Consider the following 21,453-nt stretch of genomic DNA (forward strand, 5'->3'; position numbering starts at 1 on the left):
AAGTATATGAAATGTAAGCTGTATACAGTGCCCTGGAAGTCTGGGTGCCAACCATGACATTACAGTCCTTTTGCCACTGGTGATATTGCTGCCTATCAGAGAAAATACACATTAGCACCAGGATATTGAACCATCATGTCCACATCCTATCCTTCATGCTGTGGAACACTCACTCCAGCAGGGGACTCCACTTGACCAAGACAACATAGCAGCAAGTCACTAATACATAATGAACATGCAACGGTGATTCATTGAGTAACAACTCACCAATAGCTGGGACTCTCAGCTGCCTTTGCCTGCCTCAGCACACAAACATGCTTGCAACTCTCATATTAATCCAAAATGTACCCCATTTCCCTCAGGAAGCACAGGCCAAAGGTGGGATTCCAATCTGTTGCACAGCACCAGTGTGGAGCTACAGCATCTTCATCTACTCTAGTGTGCACAGCATGCCTGAAATTAGACCCAAATCTTTGCTTTGCAAACAGCATGCCATAAAAATTCCTGTAGTGCTACAAAGAACATCCACAGTCACCTTCATTATTTTTTTTTTTATGATTTCCATTGCTTCTGCTTCATGCATATCATATATTTTACTTACCTTCAAAAAGTTTGCTTTTAGGGTTCTGTGCTCTATACTCTTGAAGAAACATCATGAGTTATGACTGACTGATGTACAGCTGTTTAGGGACCAAAATCTTAATTACATTGCTTAATCACTGCTATACATTAGCTTACTAACAGAGGTCTGTTTATTGACTCTGGTTTGTGCCAGGTGCTTACAGCAGCTACTCTGCAGTCCTCACTGGAAGCTCTCTATACATGTACCCCAGGTAACAATGAGGCAGCATCATGCTGTTCTTCCAGCTGTTCTGGTGCCATTCTGAGAAATAGGGTCAATGCTGACATCTCATTTATTTCCTGATACTCGGCTTGCAACCTCTTCCCTCTAGAGACAGTGCTGCTCACAAGAGCAGTTTACATTTATTGCTCCTGCTAAGCTCTTTTGTTCTTCAGTGTAGGCTGCTCAGCCCAGCAAGACCCACAGGTCAGGCTCTCCAGCAGAAGCAGTGGTTTGGTTTGCTTGAAAAAATGGGCCTTCTCTGTTTGTCACTGCTCCATTTGTACCACACTCACCCAGTTCCACAACAAAACTAACATGGCAAGAACAGAGGTTTTTTTACTGCTGTGCCTCTTTCATCCCCAGAAACACTCTGCCCCACCTCAGCAGCAGGCAGAAGGGCGCAGATCTCCAGATACACTGCAGAATCCTGCTCAGGGACTTCTGCAATTACTCAGGAACGTCCTTGCCCTGAGCTTGCAGATACATCTTGATTCACTGGCTGCCAGAGACAATTCTGTTTTATGTCTCCCCAAAAGATTACTGGGTTTTGATTAAGAAAGGTCAAGGACAGCTTTTCCCTTTCAGTATAAAGAGAATGACTTCAGGAAAAAAATACTCATCACCTAGCACTGGGACTTTTATCTCCACTTGAAAAATTAAATTGCCTGAAGTGATGGAAGGCTTAGGGCAGAGTATGCACAAAAATGTTTCCATGCAAATAAAATCCTAAATAATTTCTCTACCTGCTATAATTTTACATTCCCCAAAAACTGTGGGTTTTTTTTTTTTGCAGATGTCATAGCAGAACAAAACACAAAGCTCACATAGCCGAGTCTCAGTCTCAGATAACACTCATTTGCCAGAACAATTTTAAATGTACATTGTATTACTGACCCAGCATACCAGAGATTTCAATTAATCCTTAACGCTTCAATACATTCCCCAAAATAACTTCCCAATTGTTTGATTTTCCTTTGAAGGAAAGTGTGTCAGAGGTATAATTAGCTCTAGCTGCAGACTCCAGATCTCTGCCTGGCACTGTTCACAGTAAAACACACCTTCAGCCAATGTGAAATTGGTATAGCTACACTGAATCTGCTACATACAACTGAAGTACTTCATACCAGCTGAGGACCTAAGATTGCATAAATGAGAGAAAAATACTTTTTTTATCTGGAATAATAATGTTGCAGAACACACAGGATCTCAGGCTGAGTAAAACAAATGACAACTTTGTAAGAAATACATTCTTGTAATTGAGCTTAAAGCACTAAATAACCAGTCTTCTAACAGAGAATGAGATGCATGGTGGGTATCTCTACATCAATTAGGAGTAAGACTGTCACATGGGTTTTAATGAAATAAAGTTATAGCTATGGCTTCTCCAGGATATTAAAGTCAATTTATCTGAGGAAGACAAGTAATGGCTGGCTTTTTGTACGAATTGGAACAGTTCATTAAGGAAGGTAGCAGGAGTTAACACCATCTGAAAGAGATCTTATTTTTTAAGGTACAAATTCTGAGACTCTACCAAGACAGAAATGCAGAAATCCAGAAGGCTGATACAAAACACAAATTACTGCCCTCACACTAAAGCAGCATGTACCTTGTGGCAGTGTGTACAAAGTACAGACATTACTTAAATAAAATACTCAGCCAAACAATTTTTCTCAGATACAAACTCCCAAACATATTTACCCTAATGCATTTGCCCATCTGGACATTACACAGAGCATAGCTTAGGACAACTAATACTCCACATTCTGTGTTGCTAAATGCCACACTAAAAATTTAAATGGGAAGCTTTTAGATCTCCTAGTCCAAAACAGAATGCCAAACTCATTAGCACCTAGGAAGGCAAACATCCAGGTCTCTGTCACTGGATGTGACAACCCTCAAGTGCACTGAGCAATTCTGCAATCAGATAGCTCCAAAAGCTAAAGATTTCCATCTCATCTCACCTGTGGAGACTCATGAGACCAATCCTCAGGAAAATCCACAGAAGAGCATATTGGTGTTACCTTAATCTCCCAGTCTTATTTAGTGTTTCAGTGATGAAAATACTCATTTCACAGATATTTAACTAATTAAAAATTGAGATTCTCCAGCTGTATAAGAAGCATGAATTCCAAACTAAAACTTCTATTTAAAATAATTAAATTTTGGATAAAATACATGAATTTTCTCTTCAGGCTCTAGAAAGAGGTAAGGCTAATGAGAACAAAAACCTCAGCCCTTCCCACTATCAAATGTTTGCTTGACCACTCCAGCCCCAAGTCTCCTGGGCAAAGGGGACAGGAGCTATGTCGCAACTTACATTCTCCACACAGCCACTCAAACATGTAAGTTGCTGGTTTTCCACTCTTCACACCAACTGTTTCAGCACATATAATGAAATTTAATTCTTCACTTGCTACAGAAGACTGTCACCCTGAAAACTCAGCTTCTGAGCTTGCTGACATAGTTTTCTAAAGACTTTCCCAGGACAGTAACTGTAAACATAGATATGTGTACATTCTTTCTGTTACACGTCTTGTGATGGGCATCTCTCATGGCCAGTGCAGTGAGAAAGTGTTATCCTGACCATCCAATCCCTGGCCGTGGTCAGAAGCCTATAAATCCTGGGAGGAAAAATAAACGCTCTCTTCCTTTCACCACACCTCGAGCTGTGTCCGTGTGATCTGTTCACCTCCAGTGGCAACAGAAGGCCACTGATATTTCACAGTATGAGCCTGATGCACTGTGTGGCATTTTCAGAAGTGTTACAAGCTTGTGCTTGAAAACACAGCTGCAGAAGTTCCCTCTGACTACTTCAGTGTAGTAAGGGCTGTAACAAGACAAAGGTAATAGCTAGTTTTGACACAAGCAGGATTTTTATTCAATCTAAATGTTTTCTGTACAACAGAAAGGTCTTATACAACATTAATTGAGTTGCAAGAACAGGCACAAAGTTTCTGAACCCTAGTGCTTTAGAATGTCAAGAATTTTTTTGAAAAACCAACCATGTGAAGTATTGTTATAGATGTTATAATCCTGGTTTGGGTCATTCTCCATCTTGTACAACTCTCCTGCATGGACATCCTCAAAGTTAGCACTGAAATTGCTGGGATCAAACTGAACCCATAGAGTGTACCTGTAGTCAATGGTACGCATGGAATAGCCCATGATCCTGATGTCTTTCAGCTTTGGTTTGTCAGAGTTCCACTGGGGAGTGTCTGCAGGCCGGGGATACTGGCTGATAGCAACAGGTTCTTCATTAAAACACCTGTCAGTGTTATCACACCCTTCCTCCACCTTTCCTTCAGAGACGTTAAAGTAGTGGACAATGCTTGTCCCCTCAGTGCACAGCACAACCCCAAATGACGTCTCTGGGCACGCAGGAGGGACCTGCAGGCCAGCAAGTTCTGCAAGTGTTGGAAACAGAGACACCAGCTCCACCACTTTTTTACTTTGCCCTAGAAGAAATATCAAAATAGAAGATTTGGAACAGGGTGGTTGACAACAACTTTTCTAATCATTCAGTTGGTGTTTTATTCAAAGTGCTCTGTACAGGATTTTTGGGGGTACCCAAATCAAGGCAATTAAGGAGTGGCAGTTAGCTGTGAAGATACCAGTCTATGCAATTAGGATGTACTTTTAACAAGAACAATTCTGCACTTACATTTCTTCAATAGCCTTAGAGATAATAATATCTATAAGTTTGGAAAAGAGCTCTTCAGAAAGACAAAGTAAATTCCCAAGGTGCCTGAAGACATATCACCACCTCTGTGTACCCACTGCAAACAACAAATAAGCAATGGAAATTTACCTTGAGGTGCTAAGCCTCCAATATGGCTAAAAGGGTTGAGGTAGGGGAAGACCCTTCCTCTTTGACTGACAGGGGAAGTTGTCATTCCTGGCACATAAAACATCAGTGGCACTCGTGTAGCAACATCAAAATTGCTGTATTTTGCCCATTCACCATGCTCTCCCAGGGACCACCCTAGGTGACAAAGAACACAATTCAGCACAGATACTGGTTTGTAATCTAGTAGTCATTTCTTCTTCATTGTAAATTGACTGACAGCTGAGGCCATTAGTCTGGTATAAAGGTTATATTAAAAGGTAAATAATCTGTATTTAGATGTAACAAGACCTTTCTCTAATGTGGAAGCTATTTCAACAGCCACCAAAATCTTGCAACTTGATATTAATTTATAAAGGAAATAATTACACCTTTCCTTATTTCTAGATTCTCAAGATTTGAATTAGAAAATTAGCATTAAAAAAGCAGAAAAGAGGAACTGGGGTATATCACAGGGCCTGCAAGAGTCTGCAGATCAATTCTACAAGGCATTCATTTAAGTTTTGGGCAGCTGCCAGCTCTCCTATACTCCTTTGAACACTGTAGCTGAACATCCCTTAGAGTCAAGGCTCTCTATGCTAGACTGCCATATCAGGACACTCCCCCTGAGGAAGCAAGCAATAGAGATAAAACATTTCAGCTCTCCTCTTCCTCTTAAAAGAGATGCCAACATGACTTTCTTCCAGTCAGATACACTGCCAAGTTCACTTTGGGGGAAGTCAAAGGAACTCTGTGACAGCTAGTTTAACATGTTTTTTCTTGATCACTTTGCCAGCCAATTTCCCTTTTTTCCAAAAAGGAAACACCAACTGTTTACAGTTATCCAAAGCAAGGAAAAGAAAAACTCAGTTTACAAACAAGTCAGAAAGAACATCTAGAGTCACTTTAGTACCAAAAGTATTAATCCCATTTCTCTGCAATTTGTAAGAGCTTATACACACATGCTCACAGAAGTCAACCCAAATTAACTATATATGTGACTTTAATCTGATGTAGCTAATTCACATCCTAACTGGTTTAAATCAGCTAAGCCATCCCACAATTAAATGGTTCATGACAGGGTTATTTTAATGAATATCAGAATATTGAAATGAGCATTAAATGATTGAGGTATTTGTCCCACAGTTCAAATTAAGTTTTTTACCACCAGGATCCAGAATATGCAGGATCTCAATTATGAGAAGGAACCATACCCCTGTCAGTTTAGATGCTCTGCAAGCAGCAATGGCAAGTGTAAGAAAACACACTTGAGCAGTTAATGAGAAAACCTGTCACCCACTGTACCAGATGGCTTTTTACAAATGGTAAGGGGGGAGGAGTGGTGGCTGTACTTTTAGAGCACAGTTCCCAGCAAGAGTCACTCCTTGGGTAGGGGGTAGGAATACAGCAAGCTCAGCCCTGTGTCCTGGCAAGCAACTTCACCAGCAAATCCTCAACCTGAATAAAGTGCCTGTGGGGACAGAACTGTGGAGCCACAGAAGCCAGTGCCAGTCCTTCAGTCTGGATCAGACAAACCAGAGGTACAAGGTATGACAGGTCTGCTTGACACTATGGAAACACACACTGGATTAATATCCCAGCATTGAGTTGCACAGTTAAGCTCTTAATAGTAAGCCCGAGAAAGATTTAAATGCTTACCATGATCAGAAGTAAAAACTACTATTGTGTTATTTGAAAGTCCTACATTATCCAAAGCATTCAGCAGCAGGCCAATTTGCACATCCAGGTAAGAAACTGCTGCATAATAACTCTGACGAATCTGTCGCTGTAAGTTAAGAAAACAGGAGAGAAAAAAAGTTTCTCCTCAGACACATACAGCAGAACCAGGGGGTAGCTGGGTAAAAGAACTAAAGGACTCTACTTGAAAAGCTTTAATTTTAATTGTCTGTAGCCCAATTGTCTCAGAAAAGGTAATCTGGGACAGGGCAGTTAAAAAATTCCACCTCCCAGAAGTGCTTTCAAGAAAAACACTGCAAACCAATCCATTCTTCATCTCTTGGTCTAGCCAGTGCACCTAATTTTGGCATAGGCACTGGAGAGTCAGGGAAAATCTTGGAAAAGAAGATACACTGGGTGCTGGCTTTGGTAGTTGCTATATATATTCCCTCACATGCAAACTGAACTGCAGTGATAGTGAAGGTTTTCTTACAGAGCTAGAGGTGACAGTATACAAGGCAGGGAATTCATAATTGCAAATGGTCAGTTGCTGAATAACTGGGAGCATCCAAGAGCAGCTGACTCCTTCCTTGCATTTGAACAAGTGGAGGCAGTTTGACTTCAGACCACTATGTTGATAGCTTACCTGGAAATCATAGGGAAGTGCTCCATAAGGGAAACTAACATTTAATGCTTCCACATCATCCCTCTGTCTGATATCCATCCAGGGGTTGTATGCCACAGAAGGCAGTTTCTCAGGCACCCAGGGATCTGGGGCCAATGTCATATTTTCCAAGGGGTACAACTTGAGATATTCCTTTACAACACAAAAAACACAGAAAGACTGTCCTCACCTCCAACATACACCGTGAATTTTGTGTTTAAACAGCAACCGTTTCCCGTTACAAGACCCTTTAATGTTAAAGTTTACAAGGCTTCATTCCCCTTGAGTGAAACACAGCAAGACTAGACATCCCCAACCAATTCCTGAAAAATACTGAGCTAGTAAATACCTAAACCCAGCCTCCTGTATTTCAAAACAATGCTGCAATAAAAGGTCCAACACCAATTTGAAACCAGTAGGAGTTCTGCCACCAAGTCAAACAGAGAATGAAATACAAGATCTTGTAAGGTCTCATGTCATACTCCATCAAGCTGAAGCCCATCTCCACACAGTAGCAGTTACCATTATGGTGGCAGAAGCCTGGCTTTTGGCTGAGGAGTGACAATTCATTCTTATTAAACATTCTGAAATACATCACAGGTGACTCCTGAGGTTACACCAAATCAAGGCTGGTTTCCAACTCACTTTCCAGAAACAGCAATGTAGCATTTGTGTGAACAGTTTTTAAAAACAAAAGCAACATTTGTCTATGTTCCCTTTCCTGCAGGTTCCAGTCTCCTCACCTGTGGATACCTCAGTGGGATATGTGGCTTGTGGTAGCCAACAGCCAGGAAGAACTTTTGCCTGTTGGTTTTCATGATGTTCAGTAAGCGTATGGCCTCCTTAGTGCTCTCAATGTCAGGAAGAGTACCCCCAGGCATTTCTGTCACATTCACTGGGCATACCAAGTTGGCATAAAGTTTTCCATCTTTTCCCCTACAAGTCTTCATGAAAAAAAAAAAAAAGAAATTAGTTCAGTAAATTCTGTTAAATACAAAGACAAAATCATAAAATCCTCAGTCTTGTAACTTTAAAACCAGTTTGTTTCTACCAACAAAAGAATGCAACTTCCATGCCTATGAAAATGTAGAAATCCTCTCTAAAGCTGGGTAGAAGATTAAATGTAGTCACATGGGTCAAAAGCCTACAGCTTCTGTGATGAATAGCATCTCTAATCTAATGGAGACGCAGCAGCATTTGGTTATCCTATGTATAGCTACATTTTAGTTCCTTTTGATCCCAAGAGTTCATAGAAAGCTGCTGGGAAGCTACTGACAGTTTCTGAGCAAATGCCAGCAGTGGCTGATGTGTAATCAGTGAAGAGAGATAAATTAGACTAAACAGGGGAAGATGGCCTCAGCAGGGCATTTGGGAGGGTTGCTAAATTAACATACTTTTCTTTGTGTTATGGATGCAAATGCTGCTGTAGTTAAAACCAGTCTGTTTCCAGCAGTAAACCCAAGACCAAAGCACTGCCAAGTCTGTCTATAACCTCATGACTACAGCTCCTGCTGGGCAGTGTACAGACTCCAACACATGATGCATAACTGCATTATGCAATCATGTTTACATAAAGATATACCAGATTCTTTTGTGTCACAGTTAAGAATAACAAACATTCTAGAAAAGTGGATCAGATTATAAAGTTTCAGGTTATTTAAACATTATCTTAATTACAGCCCCTGCTCACTCAGTCCTGAGCTCTTTTAACACATTAAGTTTACCAAGACTACTGACAATGTTTTGTCACTAACTAAAGCAAAATCAGGTCAGTTGCAGGTGCAAGTTGACAACCACACTTTTCAGATAAAGGAATTCATGACCAAGATACAAATAAGAATTATTCTTGCTTATATCTCAGTAACTGAAGTTTCCAAATACCAGTTTATCTGGTGCCATCTGCAGGAAGGGCACATTGATTAACAAAACACACATCTGATAATCTAGGCCTTCTTTTGGAAAGCACAGAAACAAAGCATTGAAGTGATTAGTTTTTTCCTGCACAAGGGTGCAGCCTCAAAATCCAGAAGGCACTGACAATCCTTGATACAAAGAACTTGGTTATATCCTGAACACCCTTCTCTCCTTAGAGTGCCACAAATCACACTTACCTTATCATTCTCATGCTTTTCAGTTGAAGGATGAAAAGGTGGAATGGACCAACTGTAGGGATAGTCATCACTGTAATTGGATGAAACCCCTGGAACAGATAAAGGTATTAAAAATGCACTAATAGTTCACTGGACCAGGAAGAGCTCAGATAAAAGTTTAACTTGACTTCAATTGGGCTTTTTTTTTTCAAATATGCTAAATGAAGAAACATTTCAAATGAATCTTTGACAACTGAGGAAAAGATAACCAAGAAATAAAAGTCAAAAAGTCAAAAAGTTTAAGACAGATATTTTCCCTGAAATATACCTTTTACGAGTAAGGGAGACTCAAACCGGTTGAAGAGCCTTACTTCAGGGAACACCAACAAAAAAACCCAAAAAACCCAAAACAAAACCATAACAAAACCAAAAAATAAAGTAAAAAAAATTAAAAACCACCCAGGATTAATACTGTCTTCATCCATCTCCTTGATTAGCTTTATTATAAACTGAAACACATACTGAAACTATCCACACAAGTTTAGTTCTAGGATAAGGAACTGGCAAAAAGAGGATCAGTATTACAATATTTTTCAACTCAGTAATGTTACTGCTTTTTAACTAGTGAACTAATTTCCTACTGAACTTGAAGCATTAGTCATACATTCTACATATCCTGATCCAGACTCACAGCCTATTAAAAAACATGAAGCATGTACAGGCATAACTAAGCCAACAAGCAATTTCATTTCCAGAAGATACCTAACTTCCAGATGTATTTTTAGAATGTTAGACATTTATTTCCACAATTCCCAGACAAGATGTGAAAATATCCATTAGATAAAAGTCATCTAACACATTCATTGCTAATGCCTTAAGACTTAATGACAACCACCATAAAATCTGGCTTATGATCATGATTTAGATTCTTAATATAGATGAGAATCACACATCAATACTTATGCAAGTTTATGAGACTATACACATCAAACATTTCTATGCTAAGCAAATGACAATCCAAATCATACCAGGATGAAAAACTTTCCCCACAGATAGGGTCATGTAGCCGTTTTCCTTGAAATACTGGGGCATGGTGGAATAGTTTCCTGCATGAACTCTCCAGTAGGAGTAGAAATCATAGAGCCTGGTGGTGTCAGGCCTGCGGCCAGTGAGAAACGACACTCTGCTGGGAGCACACACGGCTTGCTGAGGAGAAAGACAGCCAAGGAGAGAAATGTGGAACAAAAAACAAAACACACATATGAACTAACTTGGGCATAGTTAGTGCCTTAAGTTTTAGCTTTCATATCTTCCAGATCCTGTACTGCATTAGTACATAACTCTGAACTTCATATAAAGTTTTAGCAAGTTCTCTTCACAGTTTAGTTAGACAAAACAATCCTTTTCCAGCCTGAAAAGGCCGGAACCAAGGACACCATTGCAACTTCAGGCCCAAAAAGTATAAACAGCAAATTGAGGAGAGCAGTCTGGGAGGATGGGACTTCATAACCTGAAGCTGTAACTGGACAATTAATCCAAATATGTAAATGGACCAAACTTATAAAAGTTTGAAAATGTGTGACCTGTTGTCCATCTTTGGCGTAGCCTTGGCCAGGCTCTTGTACTGCCTAAGGTGTATCCTTTGAAGGCCTTTTTAATAAACACCTGCTTTATTCCTTTAACACTGTCTAGCCTCTGTTCTTGAGGTAGCCTCTCAAGGCATCAACAGCTGGGCCATAACCATCTGAAAACTTGGGGATCACATGGAACAAGTTTCATATCACTGCGGGCTGGAATGAACAGTATCCTTATTAAACATATCAGTTCCAAACTAGATGCTTTTAAAAAAGCAAATCAGGTTCCATAAAGGCAGTGCTTTTGAAATCTGGTTGTTCACATCACACAGAATTAAGCAGCAGTGGCAGGTGGACCATGCTGATAAAAACCAAAAGTCTAGTTCATCTGGACTGCCTTAAGAATAAAGAAAGGCTAAGCACAGAAGGTCTGGGTTACGGTCCAAAGGTCTGACCAATTCTGCTTCAGACTGACAAAACCCAAGACTTATTGCTTTGAAGTCCTATTCCCTAGCTGGAATTAGACCCAAACTTCTAATTTCTCAGCAGAGAGGAACTTGGGAATGTAGACTTCCTGTGCAGCGTATTCAAGTGAAGAGCAATTAGTGACCTTTTGAGTCCTCTATTTTAGAGTTTACCACACAAACTGACCCTTTATAGCAGTCTATAGAATTGATTCCCTCAAAAGATTAAAAAGTAAAACATATTTTATATTCAGTAGAAGAAAATAATTTTAATTCAGTAAAATGGCATTTTTAGGCAGAACTTGGCTGCTAACAGTGAAAACACTTCAGTGACAATCTACTCCTCCAAGAGCTACACAAATACCATAATTTAAATGTCCTGTTTTCATTTTTCTCACCTTAGTAAAGATAGCTTCATACACTACAGTTCAGCCCAATTATTTATTTTCTACTGAAAACACTTCAAGTAAATAAATACTTGCTTTTTTTCACTGGCCTGTGTAACACCTATTGTGATAAAACCAGTAATTATTTTTCATAGACAAAACATGTTTAAGTAATTTATCTCACCTGGGCATATGCATTGCTGAACACCATACTTTGGGAAGCAAGTTGATCAATGTTTGGAGATTTCACAAGCTTATCTCCATAACAGCCCAAGGCAGGACGCAGATCATCCACAATTATAAACAAGACATTCATGCCATCTATGAAGGAACAAAATTAGAAGTAAATTAACCTAAGCTCCTTTAAGCAAAGGTTACTTTATGCCCATTTATCTGTTTTTAACCCTTAAACACATTTGAGGACAAAAATAAAATTAATAAAATAAGCAAGAATATCTTTGTAAGGGGATGCAAACAATAGGATTAATTCTTCAAAGACAGAAATGCTAATTTGTCCTAGATAGAAATATAGCGGTTTTAATTTCTCTTCTTATTTCATTGCTTGCACCCATGGTATTTTCTCCAGGTGCTACAGACAGCATCTCCTTGCAGCTGGCTAAAGTAGGGTGGTGCAAAATAAAGAGGTATTTTATAGATCTATTACCGAATTCTACGGCCTGCAAGCTTTGAGAAGGGTGTTAAACCACACGCAAACAACACTGTAGTCCTGTATAATTCTGCTCCGAAGAGATAAAACTATTTTTCTTCAATTAATTACACACGTCTTTATAAAACGCCCTCCTCAAGGCGGAGGACTGTACAGGGGGCTCGACGTGCGCACGACACACTCGCAACCAGCGAGTGAAGCAGCATCTTCCACAAGGCCACACCGAACCCGGGGGGACACACCGAGCCCGGGGGGACACAGCGAGCCCGGGGGGACACAGCGAGCAGAGCCCCCGGGGACACACCGAGCCCCTCGGCCCCGGGCTGCCGCCGGCCGCTCCCACCAACCCAGCCTCCGCCGCCAGAACGAACCCCCGGGCCCGCGCCCAGCTCCGGGCCCCGCCGACGTCGAGCCGGCCGCGAAGGCATCACGGGGCAGCCGCAGCAGGACCAGGGACGGGAACAGGCACAGGCAGAGCCGAGCCGTCGCCATGCCACAGCGAGGCGGCGGGGCCGGGCAGAGGCGGCCCGGGGGCGGTGTCTCGAACCATCGCCGGGAGCTTGACCCCCGCGGGAGCGGCCCTTCCCCTTCCCCGCGAGGGGGCGCGGCGGGCCCGCGGTGCGGGGCTCGGCGGGGCCGGGGCTCGGCGGTGCGGGGCTCGGCGGGGCCGGGGCTCGGCGGGGCCGGGGCGGGCCCAGGGTACGCAGCGTTCCTCCTGCGGTTCCTGCCGACGTTTGCTCTTGCATAAGTCTCAGGACCCGCCGCAACTCCTGTGGAAAGGGAATGTCAGTGGCATTCTCAACGTTATTTCCTTCTCGTGGAAATAACATTGGGGAATGAGGAAATCAAGGTTTGGTAATGAGAAAAGATGTCTGAGTACTTCGATCCTATTTGTGAATCAGTTAAGACTGGTGTTTAAAGAAACGTTCAGTGTTTCCGGTCACCCCGATCTCCCGCAGGCCGCCTGCGGGTGCGCCCTCTGCAGAGTGAGGGTGTCCCCGATATGTGAAAAGTTACATAAACTAAAAAGCTCCCCATAACTCTTAAACTTTCATTAAGAACTAGTTTTACTAAAAGCTCGGGAATTTTTCCTGGTTTCTATCTTTAATTGCAGTACAGAGAATAGATTTATTGCCAGTATTCCTGTACAAAATAAACTCACTGTTAACTACACATATGCTTCCCAATCGGCAACTGTGAGATTATCAAAGATATATAATAAGCTCACTGGAAGATTCCTAAAGAATTAAAAGACTGTAACTATGTTGTCTTACACATTTAACAGACAGGCAAACTGATGACAAATATACCAATATTGAAAACAGCCACCATGAACCCACTTGGATGTAGGAAAAATTATGGCAATGATACATGTGATGGTATGTGCATTTTTCTGTTTTACCAAGTGATAGGTGCACCTTTGAATACAAATGAAAATTTAACAGTGAAATATACTGGCAAATATTATTTTATTTGGGACTAGACTGTTAAAAAAGCCCAAAAACAACTTCAAAAATACCCACCCCATTTACAGAAAACTAATGCATCTCTAACGGGAATCTAGAATTTGATTCTTTCAGTGCCTCAGGACTCTATTGGTTGCTCTTTCTTATCAAACTTAAAAGTTCTGCGACAAAAATGCTCTCATTCATCACTTTTTCATCACAAAGAATGGGACTGGAAATAATCTGCTTTTCTGCTCTAAAAAGATTCATACCTGAGGCCTCAAATATGCTGTGTATGCACTCACCATAAGATTACCAGTAACAACGGCTACAATGGTCTGTCACAATGCTGTTGTTCAGTGAGATATGTGACTCAAAAGTGCAGTACATTGTGTATTACAGTGTGTACATATATATTCAAGCATGTGTACTTCTGCTAAATTATTACAGTGAAGTTTATTTTGATGTGGATCTTACATTTCCTTCCTGCACACACTGGAAAAGCTTGAATCAAATGAAGAGCACTGTTACTACAAGTTCAGCTACTACTGAGCACACGACATACAATCAACTCATGAATATTATTCAGTATATTTGATGTTTGCATATCTTGGAATTAATGTTCTGTTTAAGCAGTATATCTCGCTGGTATCAGCAACTCTCCTAACATGGATCACCTGCTGGAAATGTATTGAACATTGCATCCCCAAGTGACACTTCTCTTCATTTGGAGACTTTTTATGCAAAAAGCCAAGGAATAATTTCACTATTGCACATGCATTTAATAACCATAACGCTTGCATCTTTCAAATGCAAATGCCCTAGGTGATACTTGATATGAATTTCCTGGTTTGCTTAACATGAGTATATAGCAATCTTATTATGTTCAGTCCACTAGAAGAACAAATTACAGAAGAAAAGTCATTTTCAAACAGCACACAAGTTCTGGTGCTAAAAAGCAAGTTGGGATGATAGCAGTGAATAATTGCAGACACTGAAATCACATACCTTGGACAAACTGGTCTCACAGCTCAGATGTCCACTCCACCCCAGATTCATAGGTGCATGGACCTTTAAGCGGCCTGTTTTTAGAGCTCCTGGACTAAACCACTGCTGCATTCGGTGTGATGAGTGGGGAGTATCACAGGAAAGGTTAAACCTAAACCTTGGCTGAAGTGACAATACCTTGTACAGCACTTCTCCTTAGTCACTCTGCTGGAAGTCCCAGGGTGAATTTCAGTCTTCTCCACCTACCACCACCACCACTAAAGATCAAATCAGTTTTAAGCTTAGCGATATGCCAAGGCATATACCAAAAGTTTTGGGGGTCTACCATGGTGCTTGCACAAGTGTTAGTAATGTAGGTGAGGCCACCAACATAACAGCTAAACATCTTAAAATCAACTATTTTATATTACACACATTAAGACATGGTAAAAATTCAGCACAGCAATATTTCTAGTGGGAAAAATCATATTCATAGGACTCTGTAAGAAATGGCTATACTATCAGACCCATAGCAGATCTTATAAAGTACCGTTTCCATGCCTGGGTACTCCAATACTGGAGTACTCCATGTCTGGGTACTTTATCTCCAATAAAGTTTCCTCTGACAAGGAAATGTGTTTTGAGACTCTGTGGATATGGTCAGGCAATGTATAATAGCCCTGGTGTTGAGCTCTGCTTGGAAAGGATGTCTCAACTTTTTACATGTGAAACCTGCCCTTGCACATGTTCCCCAGTGATTTCACCAGCATTTGGCACAAAAGCAAGTCTAAGGAATTTTTATGCATCACTCAGAAATTCTAAGAAACCAGGTTTTCACAAATGGTTGGGCATTGTGGTCAGTTTATTCAAACACCAAAAGAGCAAAGCAGTTTTCAGTGAATCAATATAAGTAATCACAAAGCAATTATCCTTTAATTCTCATGCATTATAGAAGTGACTAATCAGTACAGGAAGCTTCTGGTTGGCAAATTTATTTATCCCTAAATTGATTATTATCAAAAAAACCACTATTTTAATTTTATGGACTGATGATATTTATTTCTGTACAAGCTTCCATGAAGAAAATGAGAGAGATCTGTTAAAAATATTAATACCTACATTAATATCTGTGTCCTCCTCTGGCACATTTGGTGAGGAAATGAAATATTAATAGCAAACACAAACCCCTGAGACATAATGTTGATATATCTCTAAACATAATTTTTATCTTTGAAGAACTCCATAGCAGTACTTTCAGAATCAAACCAATCATACTTTTTAAGCCATCTGTGAACATTAGCACTCAAGGGTAAGCTACAAACATTGTATAAGAGGCATTTGCATAGACTTTCAGTTTGTTAACATTCTTATGTGTTACCGCTGAAGATGAATAGATCACACGGACACAGGTCGAGGTGTGGTGAAAGAAAGAGTGAGTTTATTTTTCCTCCCAGGATTTATAGGCTTCTTACCACAGCCAGGGATTGGATGGTCAGGATAACACTTTCTCACTGCACTGGCCATGAGAGATGCCCATCACAAGACGTGTAACAGAAAGAATGTACACATATCTATGTTTACAGTTACTGTCCTGGGAAAGTCCTTAGAAAACTGTGTTAGCAAGCTCAAAAGCTGAGTTTTCAGGGTGACACTTATGATAAGATGGTATCATTGTAGTCTATCCTTGCAGCCTGAATTGTAGATCTCTGCACTAGAAAATACATTTTAGACATTAATTATTGACATTCCTAATACAAAAATACTTATTGTACACCTTTGTTTTGTATACAGTCATTTCTCTATGCTGAAGTAAGTTATGCAGATCTGTTCACCTGCAGCATGCTCTATCTTCTCCCCAAGGCCCAGGTCAGTGGTCTCACACCATGAGTTTTCCCAAGGACATCAGAGTTTTTTCTAAGATACTATTTAGACTTCTGAGTACTGGACAGGAGGTAAGGCAGATGCTGTTATCGGTGCCAAAAGCAATGGATTAAAGGCACACCTCAGTCCTGGTTTCTCACATTTCCTGTTTGGGCCTATGATGTGCTGGCCAGAGAACAGTTGGGTGGATTGAGTAGCTGGAGTTCTTCCTGACCCTCCCTACACCCATGTTAGGAAATGTGCCTACAACTCAGGTACTGCTCAAAGAAATTACATTGTCTCAAGTGTTTCATGAGGGCAGGCAAGCACAGTGCAGAAATAACTTCCATACAAGTTAAGTCCTGACACAGACAATTTCTCCATTTACATGGTGAGTAAAATAAAAATATAAGGCCCCCAAACAGGAAAGACTGTGTAAACAAGATGTCATGTAAGGCTACTGAATTCTTTAATGTGGATAGCTGACAAGGATTGGTCTATTATTTAAACATCTAGAAATTCTGTTTTGTTTGTTATTTAGGATTAATTCTTGCTGCAAATTTTAGAGGGTATTTTGAACTACATCCTCAGCATATTAACAACATGCAGTTGTTTAAAACCCCCAAATAACCCATCCTCCATTTATTTTTAATAGTGAAATCTATTCCCTCTTTTCCCTCTATACCTTCTCTTCTCCTTTCTACAGCTGCCTTAAAGGGGATGTGAATAAACTCATCAGTATTCAGGCACTGGTAACAGGGAGGTCACCTTTTTCTGTTAAGCAAATCTCAATTTTAAACTTTAAAACCTTGCAATTAGTAATTTGACAAGGAAACCAAAGTACATGACTACTTTGCTTTGACTAAGGTGATGTTTTCTAAGTGCAATTCTATTTATAAAGCATGAGAGGAGTGATTCCTGTGAAGGGGCAAATTCTGTCATATGTGCAAAATGTGGGATGCAAAGCAAGTGTCATGACAGTAGAACCACAGGGGATGATAAACAGGGATCTGTAACTAAGCAGATCAAGGTAGAAAAAAAAATTGCTCAAGGTTAGGATAAAGCCTTTTAGAAATTAGCAAAAGCCTGCTAATGGGGATTCATTTCATGACACATTGTATTATGCTTGACTAAAACAAGAGTAGTAAGACCAAGAGACAAGAACTAACAATTGCAGTCGTGTGTAAGAGTGTCCTTTTGATAAGATCAAATTCTTCCTTTCTCTACTATCTTCTTTCTTCACAGTTCACCTTAAGGAACAGAACTGTGAGGCAAAATATTCAGAAGTACAAAAACATTTTTCTCAGAACCACCATAGACATTTCCTGCACTGCTCTGAGTTTACTGTGTACAGAGTAGGACACTGGTTCTGTTACTGTATTACTATGTTCCAAACTCTGATTTGTAAGAACATACAAAGTGAGCTACAGCTACTCATGAGTAACACTGCTTCATGTGCTGAAAATGGCCAACACCTCCAGGAGCATCCCATCAATGTGCCAGGGATGACCCCAGTACACAGCCAGCTCCACAGGAGGCTGTGTTCTGGTTCTTGAGAAGCACCACAGTAATTTTCCCAAATCAATATGTAATATACCAAAATTTATTCCACAATGTATTCAGGAATTGGTACTACTGTGCATACAACTACAGGATGGAGTAGCTTGTGCCTGGTTACTAAAATAATTATTATGGGGAATAAAACAGAGACCACAATGGAACTGATAAAGGAGCCTAGTGTCTTAGGCCTAATCAAACAGAAACCATGGGAGACAGACACAGATAGCTGCTCCCTGAGAAATAAGTGACCAAGAGATATGTTGTGAAACTTTGTAATGATTGCCAGATAACTGATGCCATGTAGAATGTGTAACCAGTGGGAAATTGTTACCAAAAATAGAACCCTATATAAGTGTAATACAAGTAAAACCCTATATAAACACCTTATATAAATACTCAATAAAATTAGTTTCTAATCTCAACTCGGATGTCCCTGTCTCTCAATTACTGATAAATTATTCTACATTTTATTATTTTATAAGTATGCAAAAGCAGGAAAAAGTCGAAGATTATTTCTGTGTAACATGCATTCTTGACCACCTACCATAATAAGTGTAGTATACTGGATCCCAAAGGCCCCATGCTGAGTTTACTCTTTTATGTGTGACACTTGAGCAAACTAACTTGTCTGTTCTGGATACCATCATTTTCCCTTCAGTCAGTGAGACTCAAAGGTGTTTTGCAGGAACTGTTAGATGAACAGCTCAAACTAGTATGTCCTTTCCAGACATTCTTTTCCCCATCATTTGTCAATAGTATACTGTGATTCAAAAAGTTCAGGTAAAAACCACAAAGGGACAAATGTGTCCTATAATGTTCAAATGAATAATATTTCTGATCACTTTTTATACAAAGCACTTTCATATGTACCATGAAATACTCTAGTGGCAATAAACTTTGGAAACCAGATTTGCTGAGAGGAAGTAGTCATAGTGATGGCAGGGAGCAGCAGGGTATGAAAACTCCAAATATCCACGAGAAATTAAAAGGAAAACCAGAGGAGTAAAATAAAGACAAAGCCCCTGCATGTCTTAAAATGTCAAACCAAATATAAATTATAACTTTACAAGCATTAGCAACCAAAAATAAGTATAGATCTTGCTGCCAACTTCCAGGGAGGTGATAATCTTATGAACATTCTTTTAAAAATAAATAAATAGAAAACACTTTTCACATGCTCAGCAGACACTTCAGCCTCAGCTGAGCAAAATTTTCTGCCATTCCCAGCAATCTCAAGAGAGACACAGAACCAAGCTGCTAAGAAGTGAGCAGTTGTGATCTGGTTACCTCTTCTGCACTGCTGTCTTTCGGGCAATGCTCCCGTCTGTTTTTGGAAGCAAGCCAGGGGGTGGGGAGGCAATTGGAGGCTAAGCTATCATGCTGTTTCAATACCTGGAGCACAGAAGTGTTCATCTCTTCACTGAGAGTATTTCCTCCCTTTGATAAAAGGATGGAATTACAGAACAGAGAGAAATGGGAGACAAACAGATTTTGTCCATGTGGGTAAGAAATGCAAAGGGGGGAAAAAAGGACCAGTGAAGCCTGGCTTGTACTCACACAGACACGAGGTAAAATTTGATTGCCTTAGGGAAGATCATTCTTTCTCCTTCTGAAATTCCTTGACTACTTCACAGAACACCTTTCACCTTCAGCAGCAAAACCCAAGATGATGCTTCTCTAGTTAGCTCTAACTTACTGCAGGAAAATACAGGGGAAAGCAGCATGTGATCTTGTTGAAAGCTGCTTTGCACAGCCTGATTATGTGAGAATACTTATACATTAAAATACTTATTTTTTTAAATTTTTTTTGGTAACATATACACATGTTCACAACAGTACAAGTTAAAAACCAAGTGGCTGGTAGACTTTTGTAAAGCTGAAAGCCCAGGTAAGATAAATCACCTTATACTGTCCTCCTACAGAAGTCATCCTTTGCAAGTGCAGAGTTGGTAATCAAACACTCCTCTTTGGACTACTGAGCTGAAGCTTTCTGATTTTCTCCTATGTTTAAACTGGATAGCTCCTAGATGATTACAAAATATCATCTTGCTAGACCTCAGATCTGAAGCAAAGGTAAAAAAACAAAACCTAATCTCCTTTGGTGTTGTTCACTTCTATTTCCTGTCTCCCATCCAATTTGGTTAACAATTCGTCTCTTCATGGCTGAAGCATCAGAGACTTAAGTGAGCTGTATTATTTTTGGATATCTTTGTGTGTCTTTTCAATGTGGTGAGATGTAAGTCCTTGTCACAGAATAAAATGCAGCAAGTAGCTAGTTAAGTACTTTATCTCTGTAAAAGCCCTGTAAGTTTGGCATAATCATATTGACATTTAGCTCAATTCTGCTTTTCCCTGAATGCATTGCAAAAGGAGCTATGATATATCCAACTTCTGATAAAATGAAGCCAAAATTATCCTTGTCTTGCATCACTGGCTAAAGTATGTGTTGCATAGTGTTAGTACATAAAGGTGCCAGTGTTGTAACTCATGTGCAATACTGCTGAAAATGATTACACTGCTGTGAGGCACCCTGAGTGGAATCAACCTCTTGTGTCCAACATCCAAAACCTCTTATTTAATTTGGAGGTATTTAAGTACTTATCTTGGTCTATCTCACTTGACTTCAGAGAAGCCCAGAGGAGTCACAGACAGAGATTGTATTTGAAGTGTGTGTTATCCAGACACACAGATCCTTGAGATTCTTGAAACACCTGACTCGTGTCAGCACTAAAGTTATTAATCTGATTAATGCTGTAGGTAAAATTTCTAGGTGTCTTTACTCAAAAAAGGGAGTAATGTAGTTAGAAACTTAGTGATCATCTGGAAAAAGTAGCTCAATTGGACTGAAAGTAAACGACTGCAAATAAGCCATGTGCTTATTTGTGCTTATTTTATGCTGGACAGGTTTTAAGAATATAATTGAATACATTAATGTATAAATATTAATATATAAATAATATATTAATTTTTCCAGGACAATATGCATGATCTGATCCTCCATCAAAGTCTTGAAGGAAATGAAGAAGGAAGGAACTAAGAAGAAAGAAATTAAAAAGGAATTAAGAAGGCCTTGAAGGAAAGAACCTGCTCTGATAAATCATTGCTATTAGGAAATTGATAGGATTTATTTATAGAACAATGATCCAAAGCCTTATTTTCATGCTTTATCTCAAACAGCAACTACGCATAGTGGAAGAAAAAGTTGTGCAAGAAAGCTCAGGGGTAGAGCAACTTAAAAAATTAATAACTTTGAAGCTGTGGTGAGGCAGAAAAACCACACAGACTGCATAAGAAAAGAGGCATGGAACACAACTTGCTTAAATGACCTTCCTTTCAAAAGGAGAACAAGTAATGAGTAAAACCAGCTGAACTGTTTAAGACAGAAACATAGACTACAAACAGACAAGTCTTT

At 39.9% G+C, this 21,453-nt stretch overlaps 1 protein-coding gene across 3 annotated transcripts; it reads right to left on the bottom strand.

The window, feature by feature from the left end:
- Positions 1 to 3,698: 3,698 nt before the first annotated feature.
- Positions 3,699 to 12,821, bottom strand: IDS (iduronate 2-sulfatase). 3 transcript variants are annotated; one of them, XM_086850497.1, is made up of 9 exons: positions 12,561 to 12,821; positions 11,707 to 11,843; positions 10,127 to 10,304; positions 9,120 to 9,208; positions 7,752 to 7,952; positions 6,991 to 7,161; positions 6,327 to 6,453; positions 4,653 to 4,826; positions 3,699 to 4,299 (listed from the first exon to the last, which is right to left on the bottom strand). In XM_086850497.1, the coding sequence occupies exons 1-9, from the start codon at positions 12,679 to 12,681 to the stop codon at positions 3,806 to 3,808; spliced, it is 1,692 nt and encodes a 563-aa protein (XP_086706623.1). In that variant the 5' UTR covers positions 12,682 to 12,821; the 3' UTR covers positions 3,699 to 3,805. The 3 variants fall into 3 exon arrangements, with proteins under 3 accessions (XP_086706623.1, XP_086706622.1, XP_086706624.1); XM_086850496.1 differs by having other exon boundaries at positions 12,537 to 12,789; XM_086850498.1 differs by lacking the exon at positions 12,561 to 12,821 and adding an exon at positions 12,187 to 12,551.
- Positions 12,822 to 21,453: the final 8,632 nt, after the last annotated feature.

This window comes from Cyanistes caeruleus, chromosome 14 (genome assembly GCF_971803275.1).
Source record: "Cyanistes caeruleus chromosome 14, bCyaCae1.hap1.1, whole genome shotgun sequence".
Lineage (NCBI taxonomy): Eukaryota > Metazoa > Chordata > Aves > Passeriformes > Paridae > Cyanistes > Cyanistes caeruleus.